Source organism: Carettochelys insculpta, chromosome 11 (assembly GCF_033958435.1).
Source record: "Carettochelys insculpta isolate YL-2023 chromosome 11, ASM3395843v1, whole genome shotgun sequence".
NCBI lineage: Eukaryota > Metazoa > Chordata > Testudines > Carettochelyidae > Carettochelys > Carettochelys insculpta.
In genome coordinates, this window is record NC_134147.1 from 13,986,091 (window position 1) to 14,000,830 (window position 14,740).

At 46.6% G+C, this 14,740-nt stretch overlaps 1 protein-coding gene across 1 annotated transcript in view; it reads right to left on the reverse strand.

Annotated features, from left to right (window-relative positions):
• Window positions 1-14,740, reverse strand: part of NUP210 (nucleoporin 210) — a 170,168-nt gene that overhangs the window by 83,641 nt on the left and 71,787 nt on the right. Inside the window, exons 15-18 of the mRNA XM_075005043.1 lie at window positions 12,939-13,160; window positions 11,357-11,530; window positions 8,833-9,025; window positions 8,345-8,451 (exon numbers count right to left, since the gene is read on the reverse strand). Coding sequence (XP_074861144.1) covers window positions 8,345-8,451; window positions 8,833-9,025; window positions 11,357-11,530; window positions 12,939-13,160 — 696 coding nt within the window. The remainder of the gene's footprint in view (window positions 1-8,344; window positions 8,452-8,832; window positions 9,026-11,356; window positions 11,531-12,938; window positions 13,161-14,740) is intronic.

Genomic DNA, 14,740 nt, shown 5'->3' on the forward strand with positions numbered 1-14,740 from the left:
CTCCCTTCAAAACAAAAACAAAAACAAAAACAAAAACCTAGTATCACTGGATGGCATTGAAGAGGTGGTTTCAGTCTAAATCCTGTTTGGACACATGCCCAGGTGATGCAAAATGACTTTCCAGCTGGAACTAACTGGGATCCTTGCTGACATTCTCAATGCAAAGCCAAGGCCTGTATGGCAATTCTGATTATCCTCTCCCTTCTAAAAGATCTCACCTCCAGAGCAGACCTGGAGCATACTGACAAAGTTGGGAGGAACTCACACGACTGGTGTCAGAATGTATTTGTTATCAGCTATGTTAACATCTGTCTCCCAAGCATTTTGCTTGAATACTACATAAGTTTCCACCCTCAACGGGTTTTAAAGAAACACTTAGACATTTTTTAGCAAAGTTCTGACACTATAAATCTATTTGACACAAGCGCCAAGACAAGCAATACATGATCAGGGTTCTTTTTGTTTGTTTGGATTTGTTTTTTGTAAGCCAATAACTTGCTGTGTACAAATCTTAGTTCACTCCATGAGAAAACGCTCATCACTCTGCCTTCTCCAATTTAAAAATACATGATTTTTCAAAAATTAAGTCATTAATTTATGTGAGACTTAGCTATAGAGGCTGCTTTTTGCTGCTACCCTTCCCTGTGTTTGCAAAATATCTACTTAGTTAAGCATTTCAAGTCAGGTACTATGACTTTTGATATGGCTATGTACATCCCCCAGCTAGAACATGGATAGTCCTATATAAATAATAACTTCCTGGTTCTAACAGACAAGTCAAGTAAGACTATAGAGATACAGTGTGACAAACATCAGTGTGTCAGAGTTGCATAGGCTGAAACCTTCTGCTCCATTTTAAAACTAAATCCTAAATATATTTGTTTTCCTAATGGCAGTTGTATCAAACAAATGGTTGCATTATGGAAGGACAACCTGTCACCAAGTACAGGCACTCAACAAATTACAAACATCCAACTTATGAACATCCACCCATACAAACAAATGCTCACCTGCAGGTGAAGGAGAACAGGCATGAGACACAGGCCATGGCAAGTGCTTGGCCAGAGGATTCCACAGGAGGCATTCACGCAACCACGGCTAAAGAGAAGTAGCACTCTGAAGGGGCAAGAGCTGCTTCTCTCCTCCAGAGTTCTCGGGCCTGCACTCGTGAGCGGGAGCTGGGAATAGTGTGCCAGGGGAAAGTAGTGGGGTGGAGGTGGGGAAGAAAGAGCTGACCACATGAGCCAGTGCAGAGTCCACGGGTGGTGGGGGTTGAGGGGTAGGAGAGTGGCAAGTGGGGTATGCCCAGAAGTCCCCTTCAAGAATCTCTACCTACCTCCTCATCCTCCTCTAATTAAGTCTGTCTGTCCTCAAACACTAGTACTCAAGGTTAAATAAAGTATTTTAAGTATATAGGTCAAATAGGCTTTTGTGGGCTACCCCAGAAACATAGCTACCATTTATAGGTATCAGAGGTAGCCAAGTTAGTCTGTACCTTCAAAAACAATAAGAAGTGCTATGGCACCTTACAAATTATCAAATATTTTGGAACATAAGCTTTCGTGGGCAAAGACTCATTTTGCCAGAGGCATGAGTTGGCGCGTTAAAGAGGGAGTCTCGGTCAAGGGGACGGCCAGAGATGACAAGGTCTATTCAATCAGGGTGGATGTGGCCCATTGTCAGCTCTGGTCCTGGCCCTGCCCCTGACTGAAACTCCCTCTTCAAACCCCCTGACTCATGCTTCTGACAAAGTGGGCCTTTGGCCACGAAAAAAAAGGTTACTCACTGTAGTAACGGTGGTTCTTCGAGATGTGTCCCCGTGGGTGCTCCACATTAGGTGTCGGGCTCGCCCGGTGCCGCAGATTGGATCTTCCAAGCAGTTTCTGCCGGACCGCGCATGCGCCGGTGCGCGCTGCTCCCTTGGGCGCTCCTGGCCACGTGTGCGATCCGGTCCCCGCCAGTTCCTTGACCAACCGCCTCGGATGCTCCTGCAAAACACTAAACAGAGATCCGGAGCGGGGAGGATGGGCGGGTAGTGGAGCACCCACGGGGACACATCTCGAAGAACCACCGTTACTACGGTGAGTAACCTTTCTTTCTTCTTCGAGTGTCCCCGTGGGTGCTCCACAATAGGTGACTACCCAGCAGTAACCCAAGATAGGAGGTGGGTAATCGGATTATGTGCAGCTTGTCCCCGAGAGGACCGCTGCCGAGAGACGGGTATCCTCTTGGAATACCCTGTGAAGGGCGTAATGTTTGGCGAAGGTGTCACAGGATGACCAGGTCACCGCTCTGCAAATGTCTTTTAGCGCAACGCCCTTGAAAAAAGGCTGTTGATGCCGCCACCGCCCTAGTGGAATGAGCCCTGGGCATGGCCAGTAAAGGAGTCTTTTTGAGTTCGTAGCACATTTTTATGCAAGATACGATGTGTTTCGAGATTCTCTGCGAAGAGAGACATTCTCCTTTCGATTTGGGAGTGAGAGAGACTAGGAGTCTATCCGTTCTCCGGAAGGACTTGGTCCTGTCTATATAGAAAGCTAGCGCCTCCTCACGTCCAGGAGGTGTAGGCGCGCCTCTTTGTTAGAGTTATGAGGCTTTGGATAAAACGAGAGTAAACGATAGGTTCGTTAGTATGAAACTCAGAAGAAACTTTAGGAACAAAGGCTGGATGCAGCCGTATGGTTACCGCCTCCTTGGAAAAAACAGCGCAGGGTGGCGTTGCCATAACTGCCGCAAGCTCGCTCACCCTGCAAGCTGACGTGATTGCGAGAAGAAAGGTCGTCTTTATCATAAGGAGGCGGAGGGAAACCGTGGCCAAAGGCTCGAACGGTGGTCCCGTTTTCGCATTAAGCACCAGGTCCAAGTTCCACGAAGGTGGAAGCGGTTTCTGAGGGGGGTATAGGTTTACCAGCCCTTTGAGGAACCTGGTAACCATGGGATGGGCGAACACCGTGTGCCCTTCCTCTTCGTGTCTGAACACCAAAATGGCGGCAAGGTGGACCTTTAACGAGGATAGTGAGTCTCCTCCTCTCTTGAGGTCCAATAAATACTCTAATATCACAGGTATAGGCACCGAAAGGGGGGCTAGCTGTTTGGTAGAACACCATGCCGTAAAGCGAGTCCATTTCTGCTTATAGGTCTTCCTGGTGGAAGTCCTCCTGCTACTTTCTAGGACTTGCTGCACTTCCTCCGTACATGTGCTCTCTAGGGAGCTAAGCCATGGATTAACCACGTTTGTAGTCGCAGGCCTTGGGGGTGCGGATGCACTATGGACCCCTGGGCTTGCGTGAGCAGATCCGGTGCCACAGGAAGGGGCATTGGTGGACGGTCCGACATGCGCAGGAGTAGGGGGAACCATTGCTGTCGATCCCACGTTGGGACTATCAGGATCATTCGGGCTCCTTCCCTCCTGGCTTTCTGCAACACTTTGTGGATGAGCACTGTGGGAGGGAAAGCGTAAAGCAGGGGGCCCCTCCATGAGATCGCAAAAGCGTCCCTCAGGGACCCCCGTCCCAGTCCTGCCCTGGAGCAGAATCGTGGGCACTTCTTGTTGTACTGAGTAGCCAACAGGTCTATCTGGGGAAAAACCCCATGCGTGAAAAATCGGTCGCAGCAGATCGGGATGGATCTGCCACTCGTGCGTGAGTGCGAAACGCCTGCTCAGCTGGTCTGCCTTCACATTGTGAGTGCCTGGTAAGTACGAGGCTTTCAAGGTTATATTGTTGGCGATGCAGCAGTTCCACAACCGGACTGCTTCCGCACATAAGGCACGGCACCAAGCTCCTCCTTGCCGATTTATATAAAACATGGTGGAGGTATTGTCTGTACTGATCCCGACTACTTTGCCTTTTATATGGTCTCGAAAGTGTCTGCAGGCGTTGAACACTGCTCTGAGCTCCAGTATATTTATGTGCAGTGACTGCTCCGTGGAGGACCACAGCCCTTGCATCACCTCTTCGCCCACGTGTGCTCCCCACCCTATGAGGGAGGCATCTGTAGTAAGAAAAACCAATATGTGTGGTTGGTGGAAGGGTACCCCTGTTAGCAGGTTCTCGGGGTTTACCCACCATTGCAGGGATTTGCGCACCTCTGTTGAGGGCGACGCCACCCTGTGAACGGTGTGTGCTGCCGGTTTGTATACGCTCGCCAGCCAGTGCTGCATGCTGCGCATGTGTAACCTGGCTTTCTGTTCTACGAACGTCGCTGCTGCCATGTGGCCCAGCAGCTGTAAGCACGTCAGAACCGGCACCGTAGGGCTGAAGGTGAAGACTTGCACGAGGGAGCCGATGGCCCGAAAGCGAGTCTCTGGTAGATACGCTCTCGCTGTAATAGAATTTATGCGTGCCCCTACGAACTCTATGTCCTGTGTGGGGTCTATCTTTGATTTTGTCAGATTGATAACCAGGCCGAGCGAAGAGAACGTGCCTGCTGTGACGCATATCATGCGTAGTACCTCCTCCTTCGAGGCCCCTTTGAGTAGGCAGTCATCCAGATACTGGAATATAAATACCCCCTGTCTGTGCAGGTAGGCTGACACCACTGCCAAGGTCTTCGTGAAGACTCTGGGGGCCGAGGAGAGGCCAAACGGTAGGACCTTGTATTGAAAATGTTCTTTGCCTACTGTGAAAACCAGAGGAATCGTAGGTGAGCCGGATGAATAGTTATGTGAAAATACGTGTCTTGTAAGTCGAGGGCTGCGAACCAATCTCCATCCTCTAGTGCCATAAGGATGGAGGTGATTGTGATCATCCGAAAGCGTTGCTTGCGCAGGTACCGGTTGAGGCCTCAAAGATCTAAGATGGACCTCCAGCCTCCTGTCTTTTTCCCCGTGAGGAAGTACCTCGAGTAGAACCCTCTCCCTTGCAGTTGCTCCGGCACTCTTTCCACTGCCCCTATGAGCATGAGATGGTCTACCTCCTGCTTGAGCCTCGCTACGTGGGAGGCCTCCTGGAGGTGGGGCTTGGGTGGAGGTCATGGCGGTGGGAGCGACTGGAAGGGGATGGCGTACCCCGTGGCTATGATCTCCAGCACCCATTTGTCTGTGGTGATCCTTTGCCACTGGTTATAGAATGGTCGGAGGCGATGGTGGAATAACCGCTTCGGATGACCTTGTGCAATGGTAGTGATGGCGCAGCCCTGGATCTGTGTGTCAAACTTGTGGCCTTTGGCCCCGCCCCGAGGACGCACGGCTCTGTTGGGAACGTCGCCTGGGAGTTCTGTACTGCTGGTGCTGTTGATGTCACCCTTGCTCGTAACCCCTGTGATACTGGGGGCGCTGTTGCTGGTACTGGTACCGTCTTTGTTGAGGGTAGTACTTTTTCTTTCTGTGTGGAGGGGTGTAAATCCCCAGGGTCCTACGTGTGGCTCTTGAATCTTTACTGGAATGAAGGACCGAGTCAGTTAATTCAGCAAACAGCTTCTGTGAGTCGAAGGGAAGATCGACTATCTTTGTCTGCAGGCCCTCGGTATACCCGGAGTCTGGAGCCAGGACTCCCTTCGCATCACCACTGCCGTAGCTGTGGAGCGTGCTGCTGTGTCCGCAACATCCAGGGCGATCTGAACTCCCGTCCTCGAGGCTGCGTAGCCTTCTTGCATGATGGCCTTGAGCACTGGTTTCTTGCCCTCTGGAAGCGAGTCCATGAGGGAGGTTAACCTAGTGTGGTTGTCGAAATTATGGTTCGCTAGATGCGCTGCGTAATTTGCCATTCGCAACAGTAGAGTGGAGGAGGAGTAGGCCTTTCTGCCGAACAGCTCTAGCTTCTTGGCATGTTTGTCTGTTCCCCCGTGTTGCGACGACTCCACCACCAAGGAATTTGGTTGTGGGTGGCTTAACAGGAACTCCATGCCCTTTGTCGGCACTAAGTATTTTTTTTTTTTTTTTTTAAATCCGCTCTCTTGTGGACAGGCGGAATAGTTGCAGGAGTCTGCCATATCATAGTGGTGGACTCCAAGATTGCATCATCAAGCGGTATTGCTATTTTGGAGGAGGCCGGAGGTCTCAGATTTTTGAGGAGCTTATGGTGTTTCTCTTGCACCTTTGCTGTCTGGATGCCTTGCATCAAGGCCACCCTCGTAAAACAGCTCTTGGAACTGTTTGAGATCGTCCGGAGGATGGACATCCCCCGGGGCCGTAGCCTCGTCCGGGGAGGAGAGCGAGGAACCACTAGGGTACGCCTCTCTGGACCCTTCCGGTTCCTGTTGGTGATGGTACATCCGCTTGCTGGAAGCTTGCAAGGGAAAAATCTCGGGGTTCCAAAACCAGTTCCCCCTGAGATACTTGAGTCTCTGTCCCCGTTCGCAATGGCCCTCGGGGATACGGGACCGTCTGTGGGGATCTTTCCCTGGTAGACTGCCGGTGGTGTCTATGCCCCGCATGATAGGGGCGACCGTGGCAGCACGGGCACTGCTCTTGGGAAGGTGACCTAGACCACTCCCTTGGTGCATACCCTCTGCGTCTGGGGGAGCGAGATCGTCGAGAGACCTGGGAAACTGGAGAGAGCGATTTGTGATAGTACTCCAGCAGCTCAAACCCCAGGAAGGGTGAAGGTGGTCCCAGCCAGGGCGAGGCTGGTTGTAAAAATGGAGACGGGGGCTCCAGGTAGGCTAGGGGGGACCCCTGCCTCCTAGTCGGAGTCTGCAGCATGAGCAGAGGGCTGAGAGAAAGCAACTCTGCAGCCCCGTCTGAAGAGGGGCTGCAGTGCCTTGTTTTGTGTGCAGCCTTCCCCCTCCCTTGAGGGAGTAGCTCCGCCCCCTGACGTGTAGGGGATCTCAGCCCCGTCCGCGCCGTGCTCGGCATGCTTATGGGCGGTGCCGCACGGGCAGTGTCCTTTGGTGCCTGCAGGCTGCGTGCCTGCGCGCTCTGCACCGCCGGTTCCCCGGGGTCGGTGCCGCTGCTTGCGGTGCCGCCGGTACCGGCGCTTGTTTAGCTGCTGCCCTGCCTGCGGTGCGGGGCGGCTGTTTGATTATCAGAGGCTGAGCCACCTCCACGTGGCTCTCCGTGCCGCCGCCGATCAGCTGTTGCTGCGGCTGGGGCTGTGCGCTCCTCCCGTCCCGCTCGCTGTTGCTGCCGGCAGGGATCGGGCTGGGGAGATTTTCCTCCGTTTTTGCGCTGATGGGGTGAGGGAGGCGGCTTTCCCTTTTATGGGCCCCAGAGGGTCCCTCCTGCTGCGGCCGCTCCAGCACGTCTGGCTAGAGGGCCTTGTCAAAGAGCAGCATTTCAAGCCGCATCTCCCTTTCCTTCCTTGCTCTGGCTGTTAATTTTGCACAGAAGGAGCATTTCTGCGTGACATGGGACTCCCCCAGGCACCTTATGCAGTGACTGTGCCCATCAGACGCTAGCATTGCCTCTCGGCAAGACTCACATTCCTTGAATCCTGAATAGGACATTGTTGGTGAGTCTTTCAGTTGTTAATGGGGTACTTAGCACCTTCTCTGTGCTGTTTTCCCCCTCTCTGATAGCCTGCCACGGCAGGAGGGCTAATGGCCCTAGGCTCCTGGCCTCCGGCTCCGCTTGTTACTAGGACTGGACTGAATGCCGTCCCGCTTGTTGTTTCTTTTTTTTTGAAAATAACAACTGGCTAACTTAACAGTAGCCTAAGAACTTGAAAACTTTAAAGAAAAACAGTTAAAACCATTGAATACGCTAACTTGGCCATAGCCTAGTCAGATTCCGTCTGCAGCCGACGGCGGTTAAGAGGAACTGGCGGGGACCGGATCGCGCACGTGGCCAGGAGCGCGCAAGGGAGCAGCGCGCACCGGCGCATGCGCGGTCCGGCAGAAACTGCTTGGAAGATCCGATCTGTGGCGCCGGGCGAGCCCGACACGTAATGTGGAGCACCCACGGGGACACTTGAAGAAGAAGCTTATGCTCTCCAAGATATCTGTTAGTCTATATGGTGCCACAGGACTTCTTGTTGTACCATTTATAACACTGTTTCTATTAGAAAATGTATTCCAGTTTCCAAACAACTGACTTAAAAATGAACTTTTGGAACACAACCTGTTTTTAAATTGGGGACTTCCTGTACATAAAACACCCTGTAGCAAAGAAAATTCAGTGAAACAATTTATGAAAATTCTTTATAAGTCTCTTATCTAGATTGTGAAAAGAAAAACAGCTATGTTTAATGTAGGTAAATAACTAAGAATAGAGAAAAAATAAAACAAATGGGAATATTATACAAATAGAATGACATGGTTCTGCCTTGCAAAAATGCTAATGAAGGTTTAGGCTACTATTTTTTGAAATCTAATTAAGGGTGATGTAGCAAGGAAATGAATATATAGGGCAACCACCATTAGGGCACTCTGGGAAAAGCAAAGAATAAATTATACTTCAAAGTACCGGTATATTCACTTCAGCTGCACTGAGATGAGACTGCTGGTATCCTGTCGCAGTAGCAGAGACAGCAGTTGTTCCAGACTCATGATGAACTAAAACAGTTTGCAAGCCTGAAACAAAAACAAAATGACAGATTTACAACAGGAAGAACAATTTACTACATATTAGCTTAAAGCATCCCCACTGAAGTCATATTAATCAGGCTTCAGGGCAGGAGGATAAGGGAGGTTATGGCCATTTAATGTTCAACATCTTTTCACTTCTCATTTTGCACATTTTTAAATAGCACAAGAATTTTTATATGCAAATTTCTCTTGCAAAAATTTCACACCCAGTTAGAAACACAAGCTTTAAAAAAAATTGCAACTGACAATGTTTTGTCGGTCTGATTAAGGAACTCCATTTTCTTGACTCTAGCAAAAGATATTATTAATTATAGTGAACACAGTTTTCCTCTAAACAACTTAGCATATCATGTAACTGATCTGTACCATGCATTTTCCTCTGACCACCTCCATCTTCTTTTAGAGACAGCTCCATCGGCACACTAGACTCAATGCTGGCTAAGGAAACTTTTGTTGATTCCCAGATAATAGCAAGAGAACTGAAATTATCAAATTTACGCCCTTGTTGGTCAAAAGCAGCCAAGTCCAATACGGGATTACGATAGTTTGAAACAGGAACCTGAAAAAAAAATTAATTTCGACTGGAAATTGAAGAGATACTAGAATCCCACTGAGCCCTTAAATACAGTTATGTGGAACAGAGTGGCAACGTTCAAACCAAGACATTGCCTTCTTAAGTTCTATGAGGTTTTTAAGGTAAGATTTGTCATTAGAACATATCATGACTAACATAATGTTAAACCAGCCACCAATTAAAAGCCATATGAGATTTTTCTCCCCACCGCCCCCCCGCTTTTCTTTTTTAAGCCAATGAGTCTACTAGGTCTGGAGATATTCAATTGATATTATACACAGGATGCATTTCAAAGTAACAAATCTTTCAGGGGCCTACTAAAGATATCAAACTGCAAGTTGGAAGCCTGAGGCATTTATGGCTATACCAACACTAGAAGCATCTGTCTACAGAAGTTACTGTCAGAAGAGATGCTCAGACAAAACTTCTGTCAACATGTCATGTCTACACATGAAAGCAGAGTGATCTTCGGAACTGCTCTCTTGACAAAAGGGCCCCCAGAGTATCTGCACAGCTTTTTTGTCGACAGTTTCTGTTGACAAAACACATTTTGTGTGTAGATGCTCCAGGAGTTTTGTTGACAAAAGCCCATTTTTTGTCTACAGAACTCTCCAGTGTAGATGGAGCCTATACCTATAGTTCAGTCCAAGACTGTTTTTCATAACATGGGAAAATATCTACCTCAAGGTCTTTAAAAAAAACTTGAGTGTGTATGTATAGCTGCCATAGCAGATAGTATGATGTGTGAGCAAAACCCCATGGGTCATGCTCTCTGACCCCGTAGTGCCTCTGTCAGAAGGCCTCTGGAGTGAGCTCTTCTAGAATTTTGAGAGTCATCTTGAATAAGGACAGAGGATCTCCTCCTATGTATATACTCATCTATGCAGGAAAATATAAAGTTACACATAAAGGCAAGACTTTTCCAATTTTGTGAAACTAACATGTTTTGTACTTATCAAAAAGGCTATGATTTAGTCGTAGTTACTTTTAGTAAAAGCCATGGACAGGTCACAGGCAATAACCAAAAAGATGTCACTGTCCATGACCTGTAGGTGACTTTTACTACAAAGACCCCTAACTAAACCTTAGGCACTGGGGGAGAGAGAGCAGTCCCATGGACACTGGTGCTTGGGGTAGGAAGAGGCATGCACTGGGGCCCTGCTGCTGCAATATTTAGGGCCCTGCCACTACCCCTGCAATGCTGTTCCAAGACAGTGCCCAGGACCAGCTGCTGGACCCATCCTAGGAGTCATTGGTGCAGCTGGCCCTAGAGCTGACCCAACTGCTTAGGTAGCCTTGAGGTCAGCCGCACCAGCCACTGCAGAAGTCACAGAGGTTCTGGGAAGTCACAGAAACTGTGATTTCCATGAAAGACTCACTGCCTAACTTACAAATGCTGATGTTGGGATGTCAGGAATCTCATATGCTAGCAGGGGAGCGTAATTTTATTCATTTGGATGATGTTTAGTTGGTTGGTATGCCAATGTTAAGGACATTACCTATATATTCTGGGCCAGATTTTCAAGTATGCATGTCCTTTTACATATGCCCAAATTCAACACAAAACAGTTTCTCCCATGCTAATTCGTGGACATAATAGCTATTTGTACACAAGCAGCTGTGCTCATACAAGTTAGGCACATATACGTACCCACAAACATTTTAAAGTCTGGCTGTATATATACAATAAACTTGGACTATCCAAAGGGTCTGAGGATCAACTGCTGTACTCAGAAAGAGATGTCAAAAGCATATTTTGTTTAAAGTCTAAAGAATAAGGTAGCTACCTGCCATTTGTTTGTACTGTGCTTTCAAACAAAAACACAAAACAAGGATGTTATCAAATACACTCCAAAAACAGGATGAGATGAAGGAAAATAACAAAATAAAATCAAATTTGACAAGAAACTCATGGACAGCACAGAGTATGTAAAAAGGGGGAGATCGTCTGTTCTTATTCAAGATGACTCTCAAAATCCTAGAAGAGCTCACTCCACAGGCCTTTTGACAGGGGCACTAGGGAATCAAAGAGCATGACCCAGGTGGTTTTACACACACATCATACTATCTGCTATGGCAGCTACACATACACACACTCAAGCAATGCCTTTACTGCCACTACATCCTAATTATTCTAGCTCCCAGCATGGGTGGAGGTGGATTGAGTACTCACCAGAGTACATGGGCTTGTTACCGCTGCTCCTACAGCCTGTGAGCATGACCCTTTCGGGAGACAGCCATAGGGAGGCACAATTTGCCTTTCAGAAGTGCAAATAACAGACTGCTGCTTTGCCTCTTCTTCGAGACTGGACTTACCACTTGCTTGTTTTGTTGCAGCAAAGGGCAGGAGAGGTCAAGCTGAGGATTTGCATAAACAGGAGTCAAAGTGAGTCGTGAAGGGGCTGCACAGATAAACTTCACAACGGCAGGTTCAATGGCTGGAAAAGGGTTGGTAACTGTGGGCTTATTTCCAACTGTCAAGGCAATGACCTGTGTAACATTTGAGAAGATAAGATGAAAGATAGATAGATGAACAAGACAGATAGATGAAAGCAAAGAACTGAGTGCAAGCATATTTTTACAGGTAAAACTACGCTGCTTGAGGCATCTGTTATCTACCAGTGCTATGACAGAATAAATAAGTGATAATATAAAAGGCTCATGAGTTCATGCTCCAGTCACATTCTACACAATAGGCAGACAACTGAAGCAGATTCATTTATTCTAAAAGCTGCCCCAGACCCTTATCAAAGCACCAATTCTCAGTCCCCTTTCGTGGTTATTAGTATCTCACCATCTTAAAGCAAAACAACAAAGAGGCTTTCAGAGCGGGTAAAGACAGTCTTCTGGTGCCACTCACTCACTGGAAGGGAGCCAATAGCGCTACAGGGGTGGAGGTCCTGTAGCCACCTGAGCAGCTTTAAAAACTGCATTTGGTTTTTCCATTTCTCTCTCTTCTTCCCCACCCTTCTTCCCCACCCCCCGCATATCTTTCTTTCACCCACAATACTATCAGACCGAATAGTGCAGTCACCTTGGGCTGTTTTCCCCTTGCTGGCTGCCTCTGAATAATCCCTATCAGCTATTGGTCTGAATTATTGCAATGTCATTCAAATATGACCATTTCTGTATCATGGAAGTTCCAGATTATATTTTGTTACAGAAGTCCCCAGTGGGGAGGCATCACTACTAAGCTGTTTCTTTTGGATTAACTCTGCTAAATTCTGTTGGGTTTTGTGCAGTGCGCATTTTGGGATGACAAGTACATTGGGCAGTGACTGGTCCTTGGCAGATGATTAGATAACTGGTCAAAATGTAGAACAAAGCAAGACAATATACAAACCAAAAAGGGTCTGCCGGCAGGGGAGGTCACTTCTACAAATTAGAGAAACAAGCACTAATAGAACCTGTCTCTGTGTGTACCCAATCTGAGCATTAGAACTGGGCACCTTCCCATATGTGACTGGACAAATGGTCCAGGCTGGTACACCACAGACAGAACTTAGCAATATGTATTCAAATTAATGGAGTTACACCACAGTTTAATTTGGTCCTCTATTGCAATTTAGACTAAAGAGTTCAGCTTCTTCTTAAACCTTCTGCAGTGATCCTATTGATGGTAAACCCATTCAACACCAGGTATCAGGATCTGTCTATCTGAATACCTTCCATGATACTTCATACTACAATAAAGCCATTGCAATTTCATTGACATTTATCAGACTGAAGAGTGTATAAGCAACAGTCACGTACTCATTCACATTTCCTACTGGCTTATTACAGAAGCTGGTAATCATTTGGAGGCGATACGTTACCATAAAACAATTGGGATTCTCATTTCAATTAACCTGGTACAGGATTTGACAGAGAACAATACAGAATACCTTCTGGCACTTACTTGTTCTCCTAGGGTTTTACAAGATACTCTAACCCAGTGCTGGAAATGATTCCGAGATGTAGGAGGACCGAATAAAGATAAACCAATACTTTCAGTATCTTCAGCTGTGATGTTCCTAAAGAATTTTGAAGGTTCTTGTACCCATGGTCTGGGTCCACCTTCAAACAACATGTCTTTGGAAGAACCCAAAGTTACCAAGGCAATAGAAGAAGGATCTATAGTCTGGAAATGAACAAAAGTCATATTTATTTCTATATGTATCTTCAGATGAGAGAGAGAGAGTGTATACACACGTGCACATGCATGCACGCACACAGATTTAAATATTAGGCCATCTCATTGCTGACCCTGCTTGCAATAGAAATCAACACAGGAATTGTTTTGATATTTTTAATACACAACTGTTTGTTTCACGTGTTCCACAACCTGATGTTATTAGATTGACCAAGACTTAAAACAATCAATTTGGACACGGGATGGCTTAATTCTTTCTGTGAGAATTTGTGCATGCTGGTTGGAGGAACATGGTTATAAATTTTAAGCACAAGCTAATTTTCACTTAGCGCACATAGGTTATTCTCATTTCACAAATCCACATGTTGCCAAAACTGTAAAGTTTATTCATTCATGTACTTTGGTCCTGTCCCTACTTGGCTCTTAACTATTTGTCTGCTTATTGCAGGGATTCTTCTGCTTCATCACTCTGTGGACCATTCCATTAGAGATGTTTGGATGGAAAACAACTCCTCTCAGGGTCTGACCTGCGCCCCATTTTTACACATCAAAATACTTCATTCTTCGCATGGTAACAAGTTTGCTATGGATCACAGTTTGAAAACCACAGTTCTAAACTACTTCTAAAAGCTCCTTCACTGTGCTATATAAGCATCAGCCAAAAAGGTAAGCCTGAGTAAAAAGGTAACACTGAGTAATCCCTAAAGTAGACTCACCTCCCACCTCCATACACCTATGCGCCTTTTATTCATTGCATGGAGAAGGGAAGCACTTATGCCATACTGGTAATGCTTCTAATGTATGACCCAACATCTTATTTTCTGCATGTTTTTATAAATAACGTATTAAGTCAATGGGAGACATCTTTTACTCTGCTCTGGAACTCTCAACATCTTCCTATCTGAAAGACATATAAAGCTCTCATTTTTTTTTAAAAAAAGACTTCTTTGATCTGATATGCTTTTCCTGCTGTTAAAGGCTATATTTAATTTCTCTAATGTGGATACATTACATTTTATAATCTCTCTCCAAGAAATGAAACATTCATTCTTCAATGGATGCAATCCATATAACTCTTTCCTCAGTTCTATCAACCCCCACACTCTTTTAATACATTACCTATATTCACTTGTACAAACTCTTACATGTCAATTTAATCATTTGAATTTAGTCTCTATGCTCCGTTCCGTTCAGGGACCAACAGTTTACTTAAATCATAGATGCACAATGGAAAATTCATGCCATCTTTTATGTAATGCTCAGAGTTCAATTTAGAATACTTTATAAGAGTAAAATTGCAACAAATATAACCATCAAGAAGATGGAAGACTTACTGGCAGAGGGAAAGCAGAACTCAGAGGATGGTAGTGAGACACAGCAGCAAATGGACCCTTATTTTATTTTGGCCAGGGTAGCCAAGTAGACTGGGCTAAGACTGACCAGAGGTATGCCTTTACTACCCAGAAAATTGACCAGGTCAGGGTCAATATTCCAGAGTCTCATCTTGTGTGCCTAACAGGGATGTGTGAAATCAAACTATCACGGATTGACAGTACCCCTCCATATCA